This window comes from Adiantum capillus-veneris, chromosome 4 (genome assembly GCF_014529385.1).
Source record: "Adiantum capillus-veneris isolate H3 chromosome 4, ASM1452938v2, whole genome shotgun sequence".
Lineage (NCBI taxonomy): Eukaryota > Viridiplantae > Streptophyta > Polypodiopsida > Polypodiales > Pteridaceae > Adiantum > Adiantum capillus-veneris.
The window spans coordinates 159,390,528-159,415,443 of NC_140934.1; the positions used below are offsets into that span (position 1 = coordinate 159,390,528).

The 24,916-nt window shown below is 46.0% G+C and overlaps 1 protein-coding gene across 3 annotated transcripts in view; it reads left to right on the plus strand.

Moving 5' to 3' along the window:
* LOC147460233 (ARM repeat superfamily protein) overlaps positions 1-24,916 on the plus strand; it is a 234,605-nt gene that overhangs the window by 184,245 nt on the left and 25,444 nt on the right. For all 3 annotated transcript variants that reach the window (XR_015187951.1, XM_086511315.1, XM_086511316.1), the window contains 2 exons: positions 15,034-15,129; positions 15,208-15,275. Coding sequence is in view for 2 of the 3 variants with exons in the window: in XM_086511315.1 (XP_086367441.1) it covers positions 15,034-15,129; positions 15,208-15,275 (164 nt within the window). In the remaining variant the exon portion in view is untranslated. The remainder of the gene's footprint in view (positions 1-15,033; positions 15,130-15,207; positions 15,276-24,916) is intronic.

Sequence of the window (24,916 nt, forward strand, 5' to 3'; positions counted from 1 at the left end):
TTTCCGCAGCTCCCTCGTGGTGGGCCTAGCCTGCGAGGACGTAGGCGTGCACCTGTAAGACCGAGCGTCCCATACCACCCAGCCTCACCTCCTCGAGGTGACCTAGCGCACTCCTAGCCTCGTGGGCTAACCATTGGCACTCTGCCTGTGGGGCTTGATAATTGCAAATGAGGCCTTGGTCTCCCTTGTATAAAAATGGCCGGCCACACTCACCGAGTCCAGACTACATCCGCCTGGACACTGGACACCCATCCCGATGCCGTCTAGGCTAGATTCCCTCTCCTGTAATAAGCAGGACATAACATACTTCCCTCCTTAAGAACCATTGATGTCCTCATCAATGAAGTGGGGATACTGAGCTTTCAAAGCCCTAACTGATTCCGAAGTAGCAAACCTTTTAGATTGACCCTTCCATTTAATCCTCAATAGGTACAACAATGAAGGCCTCGCCTAGTTTTTCTCTAAGGCGGCTCACATGAAACACTAGATGTACACTTACATCCGAAGGGACCTTTGTGATAGAAAACGGACCTAAATATCTAGCTGAAAGCTTATAATGCTTTCGCGTTTGCATAGTCTTGGAGTCCTTGGGTATCCTCAGATAGACTCATTGTCCCATAGCTAGAGTCCTTGGAGATCTCTTTTGATTAGCATAAGTGATGGCTGGATCAAGAGCCGTTCTTATACTATCCTTAGCCCGTTCGAGCATTTCTTGTATCTCATACAAGAAATCAGGGGATTTAGACTCAAATCTAATAGCAATCAAGGATTTAGACTCAAATCCATATATCAGCTGAGCGTATCTCTTTACATAGCTCTCCTTGTAAGAGCGCATTCTCAACAGAGAGGGTTAAAGATGGACCTAGCCAACAAGATAGAGACCATCCGGAATTGGCGAGTTTGTGATTGCATTACAGGCGGGTCGTTTGAAAAGTTTGCAGAGATTGCTTTGCCTTTGCAAACCGTGACTCAGAAAGGTGTTCCATTGACTTGGGAACGCTCATAAATTACAACATTTTAAACACTGAAAGAGAAGTGGCGAGGGGTCGTGTTTTGATAATGCCTGATTTGGAGAAGCCATTTGAGGTTAATTGTAACTCTTGTGGTAGCAGTCTTAAGAGGAGAGGACCATGTCATAGCTTATGAGAGTAGATCTTAAAGGTGCTGCTAGGAGTGATACATACTTACTCTCATTGGAAGCATTTCTTGCTTGGAGCAGATTTCAAAGTGTTTATAGACCATTAGAGTCTTCCGAGAAGTAACATTCCAATAAGCAAAGGACATGAGCGAACATGTTGTCTCAGCTCCATTTCCGGATGGTTAACATTACGGGAAAGAAGAATTTGGTTGCAAACCCGTTTTCTGGAAAGACCACAAGAATCGGCCATCTAGATGATACATTATTAGAACTTTGAGGAAATGCTTGACTAGTATGCTACATGGAGTGTGCAACGGAAGTGATTGATGGTGAATGCTCAGTGGATAGTCAAGGGTCCTTTTACTGAATGAGCGAGTTCCTTTTACTTTATAAGATATGTGCAAAGACTAGAGAGAAAAGAGAGAGAGAGAGAGAGAGAGAGAGAGAGAGAGAGAGAGAGAGAGAGAGAGAGAGAGAGAGAGAGAGAGAGAGAGAGAGAGAGAGAGAGAGAGATGAAATGAAATGTTATATTAACGTCTTCAAGAGGCCAAAGTGACCTATGAGACCAGAAAGTTACAATGTGGTGGATCTCACACAAAGTCAGAGTAACAAGATGACAAAATGACATTATGACAAAATAAAATACTATGGAATCCTCAACTGCTAGGTGTAAACTAAGCAGCTAAACAGCTAGCTGGGATAGCTAGATCACAAAAGATCAAGCATCGGTCGCTGGTAGATCTCATCAATCTCGGTCAGTAGTCTGACCGGGCGTCGTGCATGTCGAGCCAAAGTTATCCAAATCCTCTGATGCAGCCTCCGTCGATGCTATGTAGTCCTCCGTAGTTGTGGGCGTCTGGATCTCCCCAGCTCAGTCGCTCCGTCGATTAGTGTGCCTCTCGTGTGAGGTGACTTGCTCCGTTGTGGTAGTAACTCCTCCGGGTGTCTAGTGGCAGCTCTAAAGAAGTCTGTGATCTGTCTCTGAGACTGGCTAGCTTCTCCTCGCATCAGGCTCTCTCTGTGTGTGCGCAGCTCGAGCAAAAACAAGCCCAGGCATCTGTGATCCTTGTACCGCATGACTCTGGAGAATGGTCCAAAGCCCTCCCTGAACAAGCAATGGAAGCGGCCTCGTATCTTGTAGTAGACGGGGTAGTGGCATGTGTAGTGCAACACTGTCTCAGTCTTGATGTCACACAAGGGGCATGTCCTGGCCTCTATTGGTACTCCACTGTACCTCCCAGTCTCGATCCGCAGCTGGTGTGAAGATGTGCGTATCTGGCCAATAGCACATTGTATCCCATGAGACAAGTGGGTGTCCATGTATCTTGGCCTCGTCACAAACCCATCCTCCATAAGCTGGAGGAGATGCTCTCTGTAGAAAGCCATCTTTGTGCCCAATTCTTGTGCTGGCTGTATCCATGTCCTCTTGGTGTCTAGCTGAGTCAAAGTCTTGGCGGATGAGCCTGGAGATCTCGGACTGTGTAAGACTCAGAGAGGGCGCATCAAGTGCGCATCAAGTGAGTACTGAAATGGAGGCAATCTGTCTATGCTGAACCCATGCGCCTGAAACCATGATGTCATCTCCCCATACCAGCATGCTGTATCTCCTTGCATGGCTAACTGTTGAGAGGACTCAAGTGCAAGGTGGGCATATCTGTCTCTGGGAAGTTTCCACATGCGGTGTATGAAGGAGACAGATTTGGTGAGCGCCTCAACGAGTAGTGGGGGGGAGCTAGCTCTTCTCGTACAATAGCACGTGGTACTGAAGCCTTGGCTCTAATGAGCCGCGAGATCATAGAGACCATAGGCTTCTCCACATCCCCCCATCCATCACTGCGGCCTATCCTCCCGTGATGATCCTGTGAAGGTCAATCTCAGCTCCATAAAGCAATGCAGAAGCCACCGAAGTGTCAAAGAGCTAGAGCTTCGTCCGAGGCTCCTGAAAATGAACCTGTGAGCACATCCTTTCCAATCTACCCAATGTTGCATGGGCTTTGGTCAATCTAGTCTCTGTTGCTCTCCTCAATGAAAATGCTGGCCCACTGAAAATTACTCCATGGTGAGAGAGAGAGAGAGAGAGAGAGAGAGAGAGAGAGAGAGAGAGAGAGAGAGAGAGAGAGAGAGAGAGGACTAACACCAGATGGGGTCCCAAACCCCCCTCCAAGGGCACCCCTCTTTAACGCTACAACGGTATTTGCTTTAGATTGCTCAAATGCTGATACAATGGTACTGGATGCTGATGGGATCTTGCAGTAGATGCTTGGATTTCATAGGCTAAAGGCTGAAAACGCAAAACACTAGGAATTTCGGATGGAATCTGCAACTGCGACGAGGCTATGGGCCGGTCTGCTATTGACAATGTCGGTGATGGGCTGAAAACTGAAAAATGCTGGCTGATCTGCTGGCTGAATCTGAAAACACTGGCTGATCTACTATGATGCGCTGAATTCTGAAAACGTTAATGCTGAGACTGGATGTGCAATGAAGTGGCGAGGCTATGACTGAAAACTGAAAATGCTAATGCTGATGGCTGATCTGGTGCAAAAACGCCAGAGAGATTGAGGTGCTGTGGGTACTTGGTACTTGTATTGTGGGTACGGACTCATAGTGGAGATTTGACCGTTAGGGTCACTTATATATGGGATAGAAGCTGTGTAGGGCAATGCCTCCTAAAAATCCCACGATTTCGAAATGGGTGCAAAAATTACCTAGGCTGGGTACTAATGTAATTGTGAGGGCTATGCCAAGGACCTTTGGCTGCACCATGTCCAAATGGATACACTAGGATTCCGGACATCCCTCCGGCTTGAAATCGACACCAAGACAGGAGTCCTCCTGCTCTTCAATGCCAACTCAAGGGGGTGATAACATTCACTTTCTCTCATATGGATCCCTTAGACCCGAAACACCATTACTTACCGATTTAACTTTCGAATCAGAGTCATCAGACTAAATTCAAACTCAACTCTCCACGGGCAACTCAAGATCATTGACACTTGTGGCGTGGATAGTGTGTCGTGCTCTTTACAGTGGGCGCTCCTCAGTGCAACCTGCGTGACATCTTACTCAAAATAGAATGGAAACATAGAAAACAATAGATAACAACTGATCAACACAGAGATAAAGCAGCAGACGGGAACATATGGACTCGACTATCTCAAAGGATTGATACAGACTCTGGTGGGGGAGCACACTCAGCTCCAGCCTAGAACTCACAGGTACAATGTGGGTGTTAAGGCTTAGATGTGCAGGGATGGTGCAGACGTGCTATGTGTATAGATTCGCTACCCTGGAGGATCATGCTGGACCATATATGAAGAAGATAAGTCATGACCCAACCGCTACTACTCATATGTACAACCATAAAGAGCCAACAACGGCTCATAAATGTCAGCATCTAAGTCTATCTACACTGAGTGGTGGTGGTGACCTGGCCACGACGTCCACTAGACCACCGTATCCCTGCCACGTGTCACTGCCCAACGAGTCGATCCGGTGTGAACCAGACCAAACCAAAGACCAAGTGTACTAACTGTGTATCCTGTGAAAGTGACACTGTAGCCTACTACAGGTTGCTCGCCACAAGACCGCTCCCTGTCCCGGAGAGTGGAGAACTGAAAGATTTGCAACGAGGTCTAATATTGGTGAGGACTCCAAGAGGTGATATCTACTAGTGGTCGGATGATGGAGGGGACGGGAGAGGTTGGTAGAAAGGTGGGTAAGGAGACGGAGGCGAGGTGTATGGTGGAGGGTAGTGGCCATGAGGAGGGTACATTGGATATGGAGTAGCAACCCCATGAGCAACAGACTGAGTAGGGTGAGAAGGTGGGACAGGTCGAAACTGAGGAAAGTTGTTGTAGAAGGGAGGAGGGAAAGAGGTGGACTGGGAGGGGGGGACCCATGGAGGGTCCATGAAATTGTGAGGAAGCCGATCCTGCTTGCTTAGATTCCATAGTAGGTTGTGTTTTCTCAACTACTTGAGAATCCCCTGAATGAGCTTTGGAAATGTCCGTTTGTGGTGCCATAGCAGGAACTTGCGTAGAACTTGGAGCCGAAGTTGTTGGTGAAACAACTATAGACTGATGTTGGGCACATGAGGGACACATTGAATTTACCACACGAGAAATTTCCTGAACTGCGGCCATATGAATTCCCTCTTTTAGCTGCATTTGTAAAGTGTGGACTATGTGTTTGAGGTCCTGTACCTGTTGAGTGAGAATCCTTATGTGATCTTGAGCGTGAGCAATTAACATATCCCTATCCATCGATCTTTGAAGGTGGCCGTACACTTCCCTTTGCATACTGTCATAGACAGCGCGATGCAGATCGTTAGTACGTTGCAAGGAGATGGCTGCATCTATAATAGTTGAAATTGCTCTTTTGCCGGCATCTAGAAGTTTGTCGGCCTGAGGCGCAAAGTTGGCAAACATGTCAGGCTGCCCAGAGCTAGGTGTCCCTGAGCTAGGTATCCCTGCAATACTCCTATGTGTCCTTGCACTAGGAGTAGTAGTAGGTGGCATTGCCAACACAATTGGAGAGTGTTTTGGGTGCCTGCAACACTACTAACAATAGGTGGTGTAAAAGTAGAGGTGGCTGCAGAAGTAGTCATGCTCACTCGGGTTTGCGGTATTGACGTCATAGATTTTAACCTGTGATTCAGAGAAGGGTAGTGTTGCTAGCTCTTCCATCGAATCCTTTTGTACTTTAGCCCTCTTGCGTAAAGTGCCTTTCTCTTTGGACATTTTTGAACGGCCTTGTTCTTTGGCATCTTCTTGGAGAGTGAGAACAGTAGTTGCATCTGCTTTTTGTTGCATAGTTTGCACTACCCGATACATAATAGAGGTTGCATAGCAATTGAACCTCTCCGCTTTTCCTTTTCGTTGCGTCTGAAATCGTTTTGCCCTGTCCTGCAGCGCCTTAAAGAGCGATAGTGGCAGACAAAAGAATGCATCACATATTCCTGCAGAGGAAGGAACCACTGCTCTTTCCGGTGCACGTAGTAAAAAATAATACTGTAAAATGGAGTACAACTGCTGATTCCTGTGATAGTCCGCATGTGAGTGCAACAACAGTTGTTGGCACGCATTCACAATGTCTTCAGGGGAGAGATTGGAGAATGTTTTAGTGGTGGGCAAAGGTGCAAGCACATTCAGTATCCCCATCGACTGTCCAATGTCCTCCATTGTAAGAGTAACTCCATTTAGTTTTGGAAAAGTAAGTAAGAGGACACTCAGCTTGGCATTAGAAATGGTGCAAGACACATCGGCCTGAGCCAGATTTTGGAGACCAAGGTGTAGTAACTACTGCTAAGAGAACATATCTTTTAGTACATGGTTGGGCGCCTGTAAGTGATAGATCATTAGTAAGGGTACCTTCGAGATGGCACCAAAAGGGCGGGGCACTTGGAGAGTGGTGACCTTGCCAGGAGTGACTGCTTGGGGTGAATCTTCCTCGGAAGATTCATCTAACAGTTGCTCTGAACTTTGGACATAGTCTGATTTACTCTCACTGCTATCCCTAGAGGAGGCAGAAGACTCTTGCTCCGAGCGGAGATATTGCTCTCAATTTCGAGTACGAACCATATTGATGAAATGTACCAGAGAATTGTAACTCAAGTTTGCAATTGATGACATCACATGAAAGCACCTGATACAGATACAACTATTTTCTGCAATTGAGTAGAGCTCCTTAAACCACACCTAGATACATGTTCTCAATGACACCCGAAGACATAGTACAAGTGCCAGATAATTGTAGCATGGTCAAGCTCAATTTAACTCTGTTCTATAGCTGCCATCTTCAAGTATTATTGAGCGCTTGGTTGGCCATGTCACAAGGCGGTCACCACGTGCCAAAAGAAAAGAACAAACTGAACAAACTTTTAGCACTTCATTAACAACTGAACTAAAAGAGAGAGAGATGACACGCGACACGAAGCGGTGGAATTCCACCCTAGAGAGTATTGGCCCCAAAGCTTGGCGCCTATTTCGGTATTTCTTTATATTGCATCAACACAGTACAAGCCGGTACTCCAGACTCTGCACCTTCGCCAGGAAGCATGCAGGAGAATGAGCCCTAACCTTATATTTAAAGGCCCTTCGCCTAAAAAGAAATTACAGTGAAAAGCCTTCAAAACTCAAAAGCTCGTGGTCCAAAAAGCAATGCCAAAAGCTGCCAACTTTTCGTAAATCACGGAAATCCGTACAGTCTGCCACGTCATCAACCAGCGCAATTTTTGGAAATCTCCTTGCTGCCCTTAGGGTTAGGGTTAGGGTTTTTGCAGTTTTAGGGTTAGGGTTTGTAGCATTAGGGTATGCAGGTTTTAGGGTTAGGGTTTCCAGATTTTAGGGTTAGGGTTTCCTGCATTAGGGTTTCAGCAGTTAGGGTTTTTGGCAGAAGTTAGGGTTAGGGTTTTTGCTCTCAGGCAGCCACGTTATCACTTTGTGATAGTTCAGGCTGCTCGGCCACATCTGTAAGTTGGCTCCATTCTTTAGGCTTTGACACGTTAGCAGTTTGTTACAGGCCAAGGAGCACGGAGAGAGGTAGCCTGGCGATGGAGAGAGGAGGCTGGTGGCGATGGAAGTTGGGTTCTTTTCGGAGATGCAGCCCTAGGCTGAAAACGCTTTGCAGAGAAATTGCGTGACTGTGGGATGCGGGCTGAAATTAACGGGTTTAACTTAATACGCTGAGGCTTACTTTAGCTGAGGTGGAAAATAATGCCAGGTAAGTTTTAAAACTGACATGGCTTGCAAAGGCAAAGGCTGCGAAGGGCGAGGGCGAGGGCGAGGGCCAGAGCAGCACTTAGGGCAAGGTCCAGCACGAGCAAAGGCGAGGCCACCGAGGGCGAGGGCGAGGCCGAGGTCAAGGCCAACAGCAAGGGCGAGGGCGAGGTTGAAGGTCAGGCAGTAGAGGCGAGGGCGAGGCCACCAAGGACGAGGGCAAGTCGAAGGTCAGGTAGCAAAGGCGAGGACGAGGCCACCAATGGCGAGGGCAAGTCGCCAGAAACATCAAGCAGGTTGAGAAGATTAACAGGTAATGCAGAGATAGAGAATGAGGTAACCTGAGTAGTTAATTCCGTGAATTCCGTGGTATATGAAAATGCGAAGTTAAATTGATAATGAGCATGTAATTGGCACACCACAAGATACCCAATTGAAGAGCAAGAAGAGAACTTAGTGCCTAGTGTGTGGTGCTAGAGATGATCAGAAGCTAGAAGCTATAGCAAGGCATTAGTAGGGTGGATAGAGTGGTTAGGCCAAACAAAAGGCAACTAAGCGAGCAGAGTTAATCGAAGAACAACCAACAATTGAGAACCCAAAAGTGAATCATAGCAAGAGTGATCCAACTCTAATACAACTTTAATACGACCGACACACACAAAGTCAGTCATACAAAATCTAGAACCACGCTCACCAGAGCGGCGAAGGAGAGGGTACATGAGATACTAACACAGAGTGGTTTTCCAAATTCTAGAATCATGTCCATGAAAGTAGCAGAAGCAATAGAAGGAGAGGGTGTATGAGATAGTGATGGGGAACATTAAGATCCTTTAGGATTGAGGAGTCGGTGAAGATCAACACTTGATTTTAGACCCTTGACCGTCAGCTTACAGTATGATAGCATTTGATCCTAGACCCATTGACTAAAGGCAGCGGAACTCCCTCTAGGGAGGCTAATTGTACGGCCCGTTGGGGTAGAATCTCCTGCACCTTGTATGCTCCTTGCCATGCTGGAACCAACCTCTTTGCTTTGTTCCGATATTTAGCTTGGTAGAGTAGCACCAGTGCTCCTTGCGTTATTTTCGGCTTTCTGAGATGGCGATCATGTCATGCTTTGCGACGAAGCTGCTCTGCTTGCAGAGCCAGAGAAGCCAATCTTCGGCTTTGATCCAAAAGGAGACAGATGCTGACCCCAAATCACCATTGGCATGGAGACTATTGACTCGCGGAGATCCTGAGTTGAATTCAAAGGGTGCTATCGCTTCCAAACCTAAAGCGAATTGAAATGGGGTGATTGGCTGTGGCTTTGAAAGAAGTTCCGTATGCCCAAAGGGTGTTGTGATAGCTTGAGCCCAAGACGTTGGATGAAGATGACAGGCTTTCCGTAGAAGGGCTGTCAAAACCTTATTGGTGCTCTCGGCCTGCCTATTTTCTCTAGGGTAATACGAACAAGACTTACGGTGAAAAATCTTGTAGTTGGCGAGCAAGGTTGAAATCATTTCATTAACAAAGTGACTGCCCCTATCACTGGTGATCGCCAGGGGACATCCAAACCTGCACAAAATATTTTCATATAGAAACTTGGCTACATTATTGCCAGTGCAATCAGTTGTTGCCAGTACCTCTGTCCACTTGGTTGCATAATCTGTAGCCACCAGTAGATACTTCCGATTACCTGGTTGGGCGAGGGGAGTAATTGGACCCACAAAATCCATGCCTCATTTCTCAAAGGGTTGCCATGCCATAGAGACGTGCAGAGGACGTTGGACTGCTTTCTCGGTTTAGGTCCACAGCGCTGACACACATCATATACTTTCACATACGCAATTGCATCCCGAAAAACATAGAGCCACCATAGACCACTCTGGACAATCTTCTGGGCGGCGATATGACCAAGGTAATGGCCACCAGTGGGACCACTGTGGACATCCTCCAAAATATACTCAACTTCATGAGGGGAGACACACCGCCTCAGAACACCATCCGGTACTGACTTGTAGAGCTGGCCTCCAATCAGAGGGAATGGCTTAGACTTCAACAACAGTCGTCTCTGCTGCAGTGGAGACGCGTTCGCCGGGAACAAGCCATTAGATGGCAAATGCAAAACATCGCCATACCATTCCGGAGTGGTATCCACCTTAAAGAGATTGCTATCTAGAAAGTCGTTTGCAACCCCTGTTGCTTCTTCACCTGTCACCTGTGTGAATGCAAGAGAGGTGGTCGGCAAGGACATGATGTTTGCGAGGCCTGAGTACCACTTTGAAATCAAACTCTTGAAATAAGAGTAGCCATTGCCATACTCGGCCTGCAACTTGCACTCCAGGAAGATAGCAGAGAGCTGAGCGAGGTGTTCCTCTAGATTTTCCACTGGGGTTGAACATTGAGCACTTGAGAAGGTCGAAAAATCGTCCATGAAGATGATCCGTATGTAAATGACAGAATATGAGATATACTGCTCGATTGACGGAAGGGGGAGCGTTTTTCAACCCAAACGACGTTCTAGTGTAGATAAAAATACCTCAGGGAGTCATGAAAGCTGTTTTAATGTGATCACCTGGATGGATGTCCAGCTGATTGTATCCACTGAATCCATCCATGAAATTGTACAATACATGCCCTGTTCATTTTGTAGCACACGCTCAGTGAAACGTGTGGGAAAACCATGTGTGATAGGTACCTTGTTCAGACCGCGGTAATCTACGCACACGGATTTTATTGGACTGCTTCTTAGGCGCTATCACCATGGGTGATAACCACTCAAAGTGCTCCACAGGTACAATGATCCCTGCCTCTTGCATTTTTTCTAGCTCTGAAATGACAGCCTGTGCATACTTTGGGTTGAGCTTGTAAGCTCGGCCTTTGACAGGCTTAGCCCCTTCAACCAGAGGGATAGTGTGGACATGCAATTCTGGTGGGATCCCTTTCAAAGGTATTGTCTCGACATAAGTTTCAAGTTAATTTCGACTTTGACGAATCCCATTTTGGTCCCTTTGTTTCATTTGTCATCCATGGGTCATCTCCATGGAAGTGATGGGAGTTTTATGTTCAAGCAACACAGTCACGACATCCGTGAAGCTATCTCCTTACTCGGGACCCTTCGAATTTGCAAAACGAACTTGAAAGTAAACAAACTTGAAATGAACAATGCATATGCTTCCTACAATGAGTTTTGCTTTCGTGTGATCTGAATGTGGTAAACATAAAACTTCGGAATGCACTAACATGCAATCTTGAGACAAATAATCGTAGAACTTCCTTTGATTGCTTATGCAAGAGTGAAACTCTTCTATGCATGGTAGTGTAAGCGTAAAAAATTACGAAGTTCTTAAGAGTCGACATGCTAGTGTGTTGAAAAATGGTTCGTGCAATAGTGTATGATTGATTAACAAATTCTTCTTTAAGAAGGGATTTAGGGATACCTTTGCTTCCATGGATAGGATTAATTTTGTAGCTAGAAGAGAGATATGGTTTCGGGACTTTCAATTGATAAGAGGAGAAAGATAACCATAATTGGAAGGAAATTGCTACTTTCAAGGACAACTCCTTGGACTAAGATACAGCTACCCTTGAAAACTTAACTCTCCTTAACAAATCTAACACGTATGCTCTGTTTGTCTTTGAAAGAAGTAAAGTCTTATTTCTTAAATTTATAGAAAAACTTTTGAACCCTTCATAAGAGATTTTTTATAGAGTAGATTATAATGTCACTTTGAATAGAATAGTTAATTTCAGAAATTTCCAATACTTAATTGTCCGTCATTATGTGGCAATTATCTCGTGCATCTTAAAAATAGAAGAAAGATATTTCTGACGGGGTTTAAGGGTACGCATAGATATTAACATCATCCAACATACATATTATTTTTGTATGATTTCGAGTCACCTATGGTGAAAGAGAGTGCTTTCCACTCTCTCTATGCTATATTAGTATGGTAATGTAGAGAACGGAACTTGAAATATAAGTATTATCTCCAGTCACCTATGGTTAAAGAGAGTATTTTCTACTTTCTCTATGCCATATTAATCTGGTAATCTAGAGAACGGAACTTGAAATAACAACGGGGTTAGTTGTTAGCAATATGATTAGTTATGATTAGTAATGGACCATAATTAGAGGGTAACAACAAAGTTAAGTAGTTATTTCTTCTTCCCAAGCAAAAAGCTTGCTTATGGAAAAATGAGAGCTTAAGCATAAATTTATGTAAGCATGAGAGTAAATCAATTTTAAACAAATGCAATAGCATAAAAAGAACAAGAAAACATTATCTCAGTGTGTGTATGGTGTAGTCTTCTCCTTGCTTTGGATATAGCCGGCTCTTCACTTCGCTTGAAGACCACCAATATGGCTACTTGCAATGAGAGAATGATAAGAGGGAAAGGGGATTCAAGCTATGGAAATCTTGAGAATTAGGAGAGAGGAGAGGGACAGTGTAGTGTGAAGAAGAAGATCAAGTTTTGACAAACTTGATTAGAGTTTGTCCATGGCTTCTCTTATAGAGATGTGTGTGTGTATATAGAAAATGTGTGTGTGAAAGAGGTTTGGCTATGGCTTTCTTAAGCTAACTCTCAAGTTTGCACCTTGAGAAAATGACGGAGAGAATGTGAAAAATGAGAAGAGAAGCTCTCTTTTTATGCGTATTTTTTATAAGTGCTTTCACTTATCTTGATAGCTTATCTTCCTTATCTTGATAACTTATCTTACTTATCAAAACTTTCTCAACAAGTTTCTAAATCACCTTATTCTCCTTTTCTCATTTATCTTTTTCTTTATCTTATCTTATCCTTTATGCTATTTTTTCTCAAAGTGAAAAGGTAATTTATATGCATTGGTTATGTCCATGTTTCCTTGGGAGAAGCCGGAAGTGTCTTGTGAGTATACTTTGGTGCTCTAATTGAGCCCGAATTTCTTTCGAATATACTTTCTTTCTATTATTTTCTTTTTCTTTTTCATCTTTTAAGTTGGTGGCTTAGATGTGTTGGCCTTGCGTAAGGGCTAGGAGAAGGCCCTTACAGTAATTGTATGAGAACACTCCTTAATGCTTACACGTAGCAGACATTGGCTATGCTCATGTGCATTCAGAAGGTATGTACCTAATCTAAAGTGCCTGACATGCACATCGTGCGTACAGGCTCACAAGGTTGTTTGAACACTTTTAAGGCTGTCCTAAATTTTAGGTACCGTGGGTACTTGGTACTTGTACTGCGGGTATTGACTTATAGTTTAGAAGTGCGGGTAAAAGCTGGGTAGGGCAAGGCCTCTTAAAAGTCCCACGATTAATAAGCTGATGAACTTGTAATAAGAGGCGATTCGCATGCAGATAAATACCTAGGTTGGGTACTAATGCAATTGTATGGGGACATTCCCCAATGTCTACACCTGCTCATGTGCAATCAGAGGGTATGCAACTAATCTAAAGTGCACGGATATGCATGTCCTGCGTACAGGCTCACAAGGATGCTAAAACACTTCCTAGGTTTTCCTAAACCCTAGAGATGGGAGTTAGCTTGTCCACATACACATAGGGTTAGATGTACACGTGACATTGCTGGGCGCATAAATGTTTAAGAAGCCTACAAGGCTACCTTGAACTTGCATAGTGACCTTGTCCACCAACCCATGCCCAAGCTAAGCGTGTAGTCCGTGGAGCAAGGCACACTGTAGGTGTTTGCAAAGAAGTGTAGCACAATGTGTCTACATCCTAGTGCATTAGGTGGCACTTGGCCAATGGCCATAGGGCTGTATCAACCTTCAGTTGGCTGGGCACCAGTCTCTGAGAAGATGCAGCCTATGCACCTTGAGCCTCTGTCTATTGTGCTTGGCTAGTCTTGGTAGATTGAGTTTTTGGCGTCAGTTAGGTTCTCGTTCGAGGATACGCTTTGAAGGGTTTGTGACTCCCAAATAGTCCACGCTCCGGTAGATCCATTTGCCAATCACCTTAGCCAGTAGGACTACCTTTGGGAGAGAGTGGGTGTTGCGCATCAAAACGCGTATGGTAGGTGTATACTTGCTGCCCTCGCAACAATTAAAGTTGCCGTTTCTGAGGTCTCGAAGATTGTTTCAATTTTTGAACCAATCCTCGATAACGGTGGGAGGTGTTGTCTCCTCAAGCTGGAGAAACAGACTGGGATGGATAAATCTGCTTCCTCGACAAGAACTTAGAAGCTGGTTCGAAACCATGGTGCCACTGTCGAAAACGAGCCTTGACTAGTCGGATGGCAAGCAGGCTTAACGAAATGATCTTGGTGGCCATCTTGGGAGTCTTACACTTGACCCGGTAGTATCCACGTCCCCTACGTTGATGAACTTTTCTACTTCTGAGAGAAGGGAAACTTAGAGGAGATCATGCACCTTGCCTCTGCTAGGCAGCATGCATGCGGGGGGATGGGGAGCAGGGCTGGAGAACAGCGCGAGTGGGGAAAAGGTGATAACTCAAGATGAGTGCTAGTAAAAAAACGCAAGGGTTGGTGCTAGCTGAAAATGCTAGGCAAGACAAAGCAGGGGGAGGCAGCGCGAGAAGGGAGACGAGAGAGAGGAAGGTGAGCGCAATGTAGCAACAACGACCTTGTATCATTGGTGGTTTTCCCCTATGTTTTCTTGTAACTGTTATATTTTTGGGGTTCTTTTACTACTAGTCCTGTTTTACTTTGTGATAATCACAGGCTAATATGGCCTACGGGCCTTTAACTTGGTTATTTAGTACAAAGAATCAAGCCCTCCATAGAGATTTCATTATCATTCTCAAAGGTCAAATATGACCCCACACACACACACAGAGAGAGAGAGAGAGAGAGAGAGAGAGAGAGAGAGAGAGAGAGAGAGAGAGAGAGAGAGAGCGTTATTTGGAGGCCAAAGGAAACATATATGGCGGATTAGATATGCCATTCTTATACATTCCATTTGAGTGGTGTGCCATATATGGCACATAGATTTAAGAGGATTATCTATAGCCCTACCTGGTGATATGAGAGAAACTGAATAAAAGTTGAATGGTTGCTTTTCTTTTCTTTGTAGACAGCCCATTTTCCTTTCTTTCTTACTTCTCAAACTAGCGTACTTTAAGGAATGCCTAGTAAAGGCCTACATATCTTTCATTGTAGTTTGTGTTTTTTTGGCTGAGCTTTGATTTGATATGCTTCTGTGAGAAAAACAAATGCCTTATTGTTGAAGTTCTGTAGGATAATAGTTATTCATATGTTGTTACCGAAAGGCTTTTAGCAGCTGTTATTCCTAATTGGTTGGAGAAGACAAAAAATCCAAGGCTACTCCTGCAGGTTAGCCTCTAGAGCAGATGCTTATTTGTAATTGTACGTTTTTAACATTGGCAAACTCTGATCTTGTAAATTTTGCAGATATTTGTTAAAGCTTTGCCTGATATACCAAATCATCGAAGAATTTCATTGTTCAAGACAACGCTAAGGTTCGTTCTGTAAAACATTGCTCTTTTTGGACACTCTTGTTTTTAATTCTTGAAACATGACTTCACAATGTTGCATTTATTTCATCTTTAATTGTATATGGAGATGCAAATAAATGCGCGGAACGGATAAGGTTCGCACGCAGCAATTCAGGAGGCAACTTGATGTTACTGGACCTCTCTCTCTCTCTCTCTCTCTCTCTCTCTCTCTCTCTCTCTCGGATGAAGCTGCTACTCCAATCTCGACTTCTTAAGGATAAAAGCTTATGGATCGCTGAGGAAGTGACCACAAATCAACTCAAGAGTAAAGCAAGTGAGCTCAAGAAGATGCATGAAGCACGCAAGCAAGGTAAATGGGCAGTATATCGAGGTGGCAAAGCCATCATCCAAGAGTTTCGAAGCCCCAAAACAGCCCTTCTCTCAGCCGGTCCTCCTTAGTTTTCTTTTCCCTAACCTTTCGAATAGACCCTCAGTCCCTAACTAATATGTATCACGATCGCCTTCACTTAGAAGAAACCGTTGTAATGCTTTGCTTTGGTCCCATGGGTCATATATGACCTCCGTGGACGAGAATTCAATCTCTCTCTCTCTCTCTCTCTCTCTCTCTCTCTCTCTCTCTCTCTCTCTCTCTCTCTCTCTGTTTTTGCTCGAGCGGCACAGACACAGAGAGAGCTTGATGAGAGGAGAGGCTAGCGAGTCTCAGAGAAGGAACACAGACTTCTTTAGAGCAGACACCGGGCACCCGGAGGAACTACTACCATAGGAGAGCTCGTCGTCTCACACCAAAGGCACACTGATCGACCGAGCGACCGAGCTAGGGAGATCCTGACGCCGGACTACATAGCATCGACAGAGGCTGCATCAGAGGATCCGATCACTTTGGCCCGACATCACAGCGCGTGGTCAGGCTATTGACCATGGAGGAGATTGCTGAGATCCGCCAGCGATCGATGCCGGATCTTTTGTGATTTAGGCATCCCACATAGTTGCTTAGCTCACACCTAGCGGTGTAGGATTCCATTGTATTTTATTTTGTCATTTTTTGTTACTCTGACTTTGTATCAGATCCACCACATTGTGACTATCTAGTCTCATAGGTCACTTTGGCCTTTTGAAGACGTTAATATAACATTTTATTTCATTCTCATGATTGTACTACCTTGAGCATATAGACATGCATATACCCCTAGAGATAGAACCCCATCCCTCCTCAGATACTCCATTACCTACATTCAGTTCAGTTTTGTATCAGTTTTGTTTCATTTGTCTTTCCGATAGACGGATGACATACACGCCATGTACATTCGATTTGTCTCATAGGCCGATTTCGGCCTGACATAGACGTTAAAAATCTTTCTTTCTTTCTTTCTTTCTTTCTCTCTCTCTCTCTCTCTCTCTCTCTCTCTCTCTCTCTCTCTCTAAAAATGAGGCTTGTTCCTCTTTGCATTACATCAAATCGACTAAAGGTCCATATACACGAAATATGGTATAACCTATCTTATACAATGAGATCATGGGGAGATTACCTATACTCTCTCTCTCTCTCTCTCTCTCTCTCTCTCTCTCTCTCTCTCTCTCTCTCTCTCTCTCTCTCTCTCTCTCTCTCTCTCTCTCTCTCTCTATTTCCTTGTTGGATAGATTTTTAATGTCACTTGGGATAGTTTCGTACGACGTTAAAATACTCTTCTTCTTCTTCTCCTCTCTCTCTCTCTCTCTCTCTCTCTCTCTCTCTCTCTCTCTCTCTCTCTCCATGAGTTGAGTGGATGGGCAGAAAGAGGGCATACAGGCAGCAGGACATGCAGGGTTTAGGAGAGGTTTCTCCACTCTAGACTAGATTTTGACACTCAGAGCCATTATTGAGGAGGGTAGACACCATGGCAGGAGGATATATTGTAGCTTTGTGGATGTCCGCAAAGCCTTTGATACAGTGCTATGAGCCAAACTCATACGCAGACTGCAAGACATGGGGGTGCCCACAGAGCTGATCTGGGGTATCTTAGCTTTATACAGCAGAGTGGTAGGACATGTACGCACTACTCAGTGCATGTCTGACATGGTTCACTCCACCATTGGGGTGAAGGAGGGTTGTCCCCTATCTCCGACTCTCTTTGGGATATATGTAGATGAGTTTTCAGATTATGTACATACAGAGGGTGATAGAGGTGCTCAGCTTGCAAGGACATGGATTCCGTTGCTATTATATGCTGATGATACTATGCTGATCTCCGATTCTCCAGAAGGGGTGCAGCGTCATTTGGATGCACTCCATGTATTTGCACGGGATAGTGGGTTGTGTGTGAACCTTGGTGAGACCAAAACACCACGGCGCAGTGGGTAAGGAGGTCCACCCCACTTTTACATATGGTCAAGAGACTGTGGTGTATGCAGATACATACACTTATCTTGGGGCGGTTTTTAGTGGTCTAGTATTTTCCGTGAGGCGTGTAGTATATATGCGATTGACCAGAGCCTATGTAGCATTGCGGAGACTTGAGAGGATATGTTCGCAGGTTCAGTTCCAGGAACCTCGGACAAAGCTTTGGCTCTTTGACACTTTGGTCACTGCTACTATGCGGTACGAAGTGGAGATATGGGGCTCCTAAGTTGATCATCATAGCAGAGATGGCAGTACTGACGGATGGAGATGTATGGAGAAGCCATTGGTGTCTATGATTTCTCAGTTGATCATCATAGCAAAGCTGACAGTAGTGACGGATGGAGATGTATGGAGAATCCCTTGGTGTCTGATTTCTCGGATGATTAGGGCCAAGGCAGACATGGTTCACTGCACCATTGGGGTGAAGCAGGGTTGTCCCCTATCTCCGACTCTCTTTTGGGTATATGTAGATGAGTTTTCAAATTATGTACATGCAGAGGGTTATAGAGGTACTCAGCTTGCAGGGACATGGATTCCGTTGCTATTACATACTGATGATATTGTGCCGATCTCCGATTCTCCAGAGGGGATGCAGCGTCGTTTGAATGCATTGCATGTATTTGCACGGGACAGTGGATTGTCTCTGAACCTTGGTAAGACCAAGGTAATGGTGTTAAACACCACGGCCCGGTGGGTAAGGATGTCCGCCCCCACCTTTACATATGGTCAAGAGACTATGGAGTATGTGGATACATACTCCTATCTGGGGCGGTTTTCAGTGGTCCTGTATTTTCCGTGAGGCGTGCAGCAGATACGCGATTGACCAGAGCCTATGTAGCATTGGGGAGACCTTAGAGGATATCTCTGCAGGTTCAGTTCTAGGAACCTCGGACAAAGATTTGGCTCTTTGACACTTTGGTCACTTCAACCATGCCGTCACTTCAAACAGGAGTGGAGATATGGGGCTCCTCAATTGATCATCATAGCAGAGCTGGCAGTATTGATGGATGGAGATGAGGGGAGAAGCCATTGGTGTCTATGATTTCTCGGATGATTAGGGCCAAGGCCTCAATACCACATGAAATTGTTAGGGCGGAGCTCGCTGCTCCTCCGTTGGTAGTGGAGGCACTTACTCGATAAGCTCACTGCTCCTCCGTTGGTAGTGAACGAGTACCACATGACATTTTTAGGGTGGAGCTCGCTGCTCCTCCATTGGTAGTGGAGGCACTCACTCGATCTCCCTAGAGACAGATATTCTCGATTAGCACTTGGGCTCTCCCTATAGACAGATATTCTTAATTAGGACTAGAGTCTTCACGAGCCACATCTGCATTGCAGGGAGATATATCATGTAGTAGAGATGGCATCTTGGTTTCAGTTACATGGCTTTAGTATGGACCGGCTACCCGCATTTCAGTACTCTTTGGATGCACCCTCCATCCCTCTCACAAGAGCAGAGATTACGAGGCTCATTAGACAGGACCTAATTCAGTTGGATATGAAGAGGACATGGATACAACCCACACATGAGCTAGGTACGAAGATGACTTTGTATAGAGAGCATCTTCTCCAACTCACGGAGGATGGTTTTGTGATCGGACCAGGATACATGGATACTCATCTATCCCACGGGATACGATGTGCTATTGGTCAGATATGCACATCCTCACATCAGGTAGACATCGAGACATGCTGATTCAAAGGAGTACCCGCTGAGTCGAGATACGAGGCCGCTTTGACTGTCTATTCAAAGAAGGTTTTGGGCCACTTTCTAGAGTCATTATACTTACTGGAGATTCACAAACACAGAGAGGATCTCTTGAAGAGGGGCACAATGAGAGAGATCCAGCAACAGCGGAAGATTACAGATTTCTTTTAATCAGAGAGAGAGGAGTCCGAGCAGCCCCAACAACATAAAAACAGCAGAGGCATACTGCTTGATCGGGCGATAGAGTTGGGGCGGTCCCGTCGCCCACCGATGAGGGGACCCTCTCGACATCGACGCAGACTGCGACAAAGGATCCATACCATACTGGCGCGACATAGGAACCGTCTTGACAGAGTGCCTACCTTGGAGGACATTGAATGTATATAGCGTTTTGGATACTGATGTATATGTATATGATGCCTCGATTGTCAGAGAGCTCCATTGTACAGCTGACCCTTAGTATTCCCCTTGTATCAGCTCTCACCCCACCCCTACCCACTATTTTCTTTTCAGTTCTTTGTACTTTTTGTACCGAGACCTGGTATTAGATTCACCACATGTAACCTTTTGGTTTGATAGGTCATTTTGGCCTTTTGAAGACGTATACATTTCATTTCATTTCATCTCTCTCTCTCTCTCTCTCTCTCTCTCTCTCTCTCTCTCTCTCTCTCTCTCTCTCTGTGTGTGTGTGTGTGTGTGTGTGTGTGTGTGTGTGAATCACCCAAGTGTCGGAGATTGGTTATCCCAGTTTTCTCAAAATTGTGATATCTTGAGTTGAAGACTAATCCGACAGATCTTTGAGTTCTCTTGGAATTATTCCTACGATGTAAAAATCTCTCTCTCTCTCTCTCTCTCTCTCTCTCTCTCTCTCAAGCAAATACGAATGCACGACCTATGACCCCGAGCTACAATTAAAAGAATACTTTTGAAATTACAAAGGATACCCATGGAATGCGGGGGTTGGTATAGATGAACTAACAAGCAAAGCCGATGTGCTTAAAACATGGGAGCATGATACACAAAGGATGGACGGGTTGGAGGAGTACAATGTACATTTATTGATATGGTCAATAAATGTCAAGCAACGAAGAGGGCAAGGAGAGGTAGCATGTATGATTAAGAAAAAAATGGAAGATTTTATATCAGTTGTGAAAGATGACAACACAAACGTTATGTATGGCTGAAGATTATGACACCAAAAACATGTATAATTGGTTGTTACAATTTTTTTCCTCAAGAAAAAGATCCTTCTATTAGTTAATAAAACTGCCCATAGAGTGACAACCACCTCTTCTAGAGAGGGCTACAACAACCTTAAGGGAAAACTCTCCCAATGAAAAAACAACATATGTACAATGAGGGCTAAATCAGGAGATGGGAGGAGAGAAGAGCCACACAGGTGGACGGTAATGCCATCTGAGCTCATCCTCCTGGACCATGGTGAAGAACGGCCTCTCGCACCAGAGTCGAAGGAACGCCTCTCTACACTCCCGCATGCGGTCCTTGAAGTCGGAGCTGCCTTGAAGTCTTTCGAACTGTCCCCTGAGAGTATGGATCAACTCTAGCCAAAAATCTCGAACAGTCTCCGCTGGTGGCACAAGCGAGCCTCGACGATGCGGAAGCAGCGGGCCTGTCAGATGAGCCAGAGTGTCATGCCAGAGACGAGCTCCCAACACACCTCTCTCACTACGCCACTCCTGTGTAGGTCGACCCCCCTGCTGTATCACTACGCCACTCGTGTGTAGGTCGACCCTCCCCTTAATCACTATCATTCTGCTAGTGGAGGATAGCTCAAAATTTAGTGCAGAGGCCGTGAGAGTGAACCAAGAAGCTGCCCCTAAAGTGCGTTGTTGTTCTGTGGAAAGCTCTGGCATGAGCCGAAGAACTTGAAGCCAAACCTACTCTTCCATAGGGCAGTCGTAGAAACAGTGACGCTGACTCTCCAAGGATGGTTACAAGATGCGCATGCTGCCAAAAGGCCACTATGTACTAGCCAACTCTCGACTGCTGTAGCTTTATCTGTAAGTAGCCACTGGAACAAAGTGATTCGCCGCAGCTGTTAGGCGTCCTAGACCCTCGCCCAAAAGGTTGACAAGAACTTAGCTGTAAGACCCTCCTGCCAATGAGGTGCTGCAGCAGGACGAGCCTCTCTCCATGCTGCGAGTATGCAACATCCCAGTTGAACAATGTCTTGAAAGAAAGGGACCCCTGGATAGTCGGCTGAGGAGAAAGGGTCCCTCCAAAACCACTCTCCACGATCCCACTGAATTGGTGCCAGTGGACAGCTCTCTCAAGACCAAAGCCTCCAATGGCCTATCTCAAGAGCTGTTGGGTCAGGATCGATGACACAAATTCCCCCGCAGATGCCCACTACTCGGATTCTCTGAAAACAATACTCTGCAACCTTTGTGTAGTCGCCCCTCACCCCGAATCTCGAAGAACATGGAGGGTACAGTCTCTGAGAAAGCTCGAACTGTGATGAGGAGCTCCAATCGCGTGAAGGGCCCCCATCTATTTGGCAGCTGGTGTATCTAGAGGCTTGAGCTACTCAGCTGGTACTGCCTTTGTGATGTCCTCGCACATGCTCTGCACCCCTCATGCCCTGCAGCTAGATGCTCTGTAACTTCTTTTACAAACTTGAGAACTGCAACGAATCACCTAGAGTGCGTGCTAGACCCTCTGCCAGAGAACCCCAAGAAACATGAGGCCTACTACCAACCAAGTGTCCTTTTGAGTGCTAACCATGGGGTTCCAGACATGGGGTTGTCTCAAGCGCTCTGTGCAAGTGGGCTGGTGCTGCTCTAGGCCTCTCTGCAGCTGCTCCCAAGAGCGAAGTAGACTCACAACAAAACGATTCTCCAATCTCCGCCGCTGAAGCAAAAACTCCTTCCAAGGCTCCTCCCTTGGATTCAGTCCTTTGACAACAAACTTCCCAAGAAGGGCTCTGCTTTGTTGTGCTAGGTCTAGAGTGATGACCTGCTAGGCTACTTTGGCTTGGGCTATCTGAGTGTCTCGCCTTGACCAAAGAAAGTTCATGATCAGCCTGTCTACTTGGTTGATGCAGGAGCTGAAAAAGATCCAGCAAGATCTAATGTACCACATAGTAGCCAATAACATCTATTGGCCACGACAACACTACTTGCCAAAAAGAGTCGTGCCGAACTCCAATGTAACAACTTCCTCCTTATGGACAGGAGGAGGGGAGCAATCTGCTGCTCAGGAGACAAGGCCAGGTCAACGTGACAGCTCAAGTAGCGAATTGCAGTCCCTGGGGGAATCCATCTAAAACCCTGACCTGGCAACCAATCAGGCTAGGAGCACTGCCAACCCAGAAAGCCACTGTCTTCCTCCAATTGATCAATGCGCTTGATGCACAACAAAATGTCGCTAGAGCTTGCTCACATCTATGTAGGCTGCCCTCCTGGACCTCCCAGTGCAAGGATGAGTCGTCTACAAACTCAGCATCCAGTAGCTCGTGGCCCCGAATAGGGAGCGCTAAGCCACACGGACGAACTTGCTGTGAGATCAAGAATTTGCTCATCGCTTCCGCCTAGAATAGAAAGAGGAAGGGGGCTAGATGACAGCACTGACTGACCGAGCGTGCGAGCATGAAATGGTCTTCTCTGTCTCTTGCCAAGAGCACCTCACTATGCACGTCTCTAGTGAGCTGACACACCTCTGAGCCAAGCATCTGAGAAACCCATCCTGCGTAGAGTGCCCTCCAAGAAGTTCCAGTCAACTCTATCGTAGGCCTTCTCAAAATCGAGAAGAAGAATCACGAGATAATCACCTCGGAGAGGCGCGATGCCTCCCAAAAAGTAAAGATGTTGTCAAGGATATTGCACTCCTTGACAAAACCTGTCTGGGTCCCATGTATAATTCTCTCTAGAAGTGGCTGAATCCTCAAACTGAGTTGAGGATGGTGATGGGCGTCACTGCCGATTCTCATCCAAGGAGCCACCCTCCTTGGGGATGAGGTAGATCAAGCCCTCACTCATGCTGCTAGGGATCTCTCCTGTGTGCAAGATGTACTGAAAAGCGTTGCAAAGGTCTGAGCCAAGCAAGTCCCAGTACTCCAAGAAACAACTAGGAGTCAAACCATGCTCACTAGGACAACTACCTCGAGGAAGTGTTCTAAGGGCCGTATGGAGCTTCTCTAACTGAAGAGGAAACTCAAGCCTTTGACGCATCTCCTCAGTCAGAAGATAAGGCATCTGTGCCCCAACCTGCTCTCTATAGGCATCCTGACGCTCTGACTGAGGCTCTGCTGACAGCACGTCGCGATAAAAGTCAGTAGCAACTGCACGCATATCCTCTGGCTCTGAAGCCACTGACCCGTTAGGTCTCCTCAATTGGCTGACACTAGTGTGCGCATGACGGGGTCCCACTGTCTCAAAGAACGCCCTAGTCACTTTGTCACCCACCTCGGTTCATTTAGATACCTGTCGATGGAAAGCAAACTCATGGCGCCTCTCCTCTATGCTGGCAAGCTCCTAGCGAGCTTGCTGCAACTACTGCTCGGGGTGCTTCTCTTGCATCCTCTACAAGGAAGCAACGCCCCGTCAAAGAGGCTGTTCCTTCTCCCTCGCTGTAGCTAGGCGAACCGTAGACTCCTGAAGAAAGAAACGGCTAGGTTGAGCAAGTCCATAGGCCACTCTGTCAGCAGGAGAGTCGTGTGTGTCCAAGCCCTCTGTCCAAAGAGCCACCACTCGCGCTCTGAGCTTTGAGTCCAACAAGGGCCTCTCAGGGATCCGTTGCATCGTGCTCCCCGTCCTCTGTCTATCTATCACACTGAGGATCAATGGTGCGTGTCCCAACTAAAATGCAAACTGTCCTACCCAAGTCACAGATGTGGTCACTAACGTAGAAGCGATCTATCTGAGATAGATTGACTCCTCCCACTATGCGGTCAGAGAGATAGAATACCAAGTTGTCTGGGAGCCTGACAAAGCCAGAGTGCTGCCAAACTTCCGAGACCCTTGAAGTCATACATAGCCTTTCCCAACCTGCCAACGCAGCCGCGTGCACAATAGCATGGCTACCTCTAATTCTGTCAGAGAGGTCCTCCAACATGTGGAAGTCACCCCCAATGCACCATTGCTCTGCATGCGGCGACTCTATAATGTGAGACCAAAACTCTGCACGTGCACTTGCCAATTGGGTGCATAGATGTTCAAGAAGGCCATGTGGTAGCCCTAAACCTACATATTAATCCACTAGGCCTTGCCAGGCACAATAATACCTCTGCCCACAATGGCCTTTTGTCAAGAGCCCGGAATAGTCATACATACCCTCGTGGATACCACCAGGTCCAAATGCAGTTGACCTGAATGTCTCATACCGCACGCGCAAAAGGTGACCACATCGTCTAATGCGACTCTCACAAAGATGACGCTCTTGGAACAGAAGAAGATCAATCTCGTCGCCCACAAGGCATCGCTGAAGCTCCTAATTCAATCGATCTCGCTGACACTGAAACTAGGCCCATATACTCCGTGCACGTTCCATGCGACAATCCTCATGGAGATCGAGAAAGAATTGATGCTGCAGCAGGAGCCA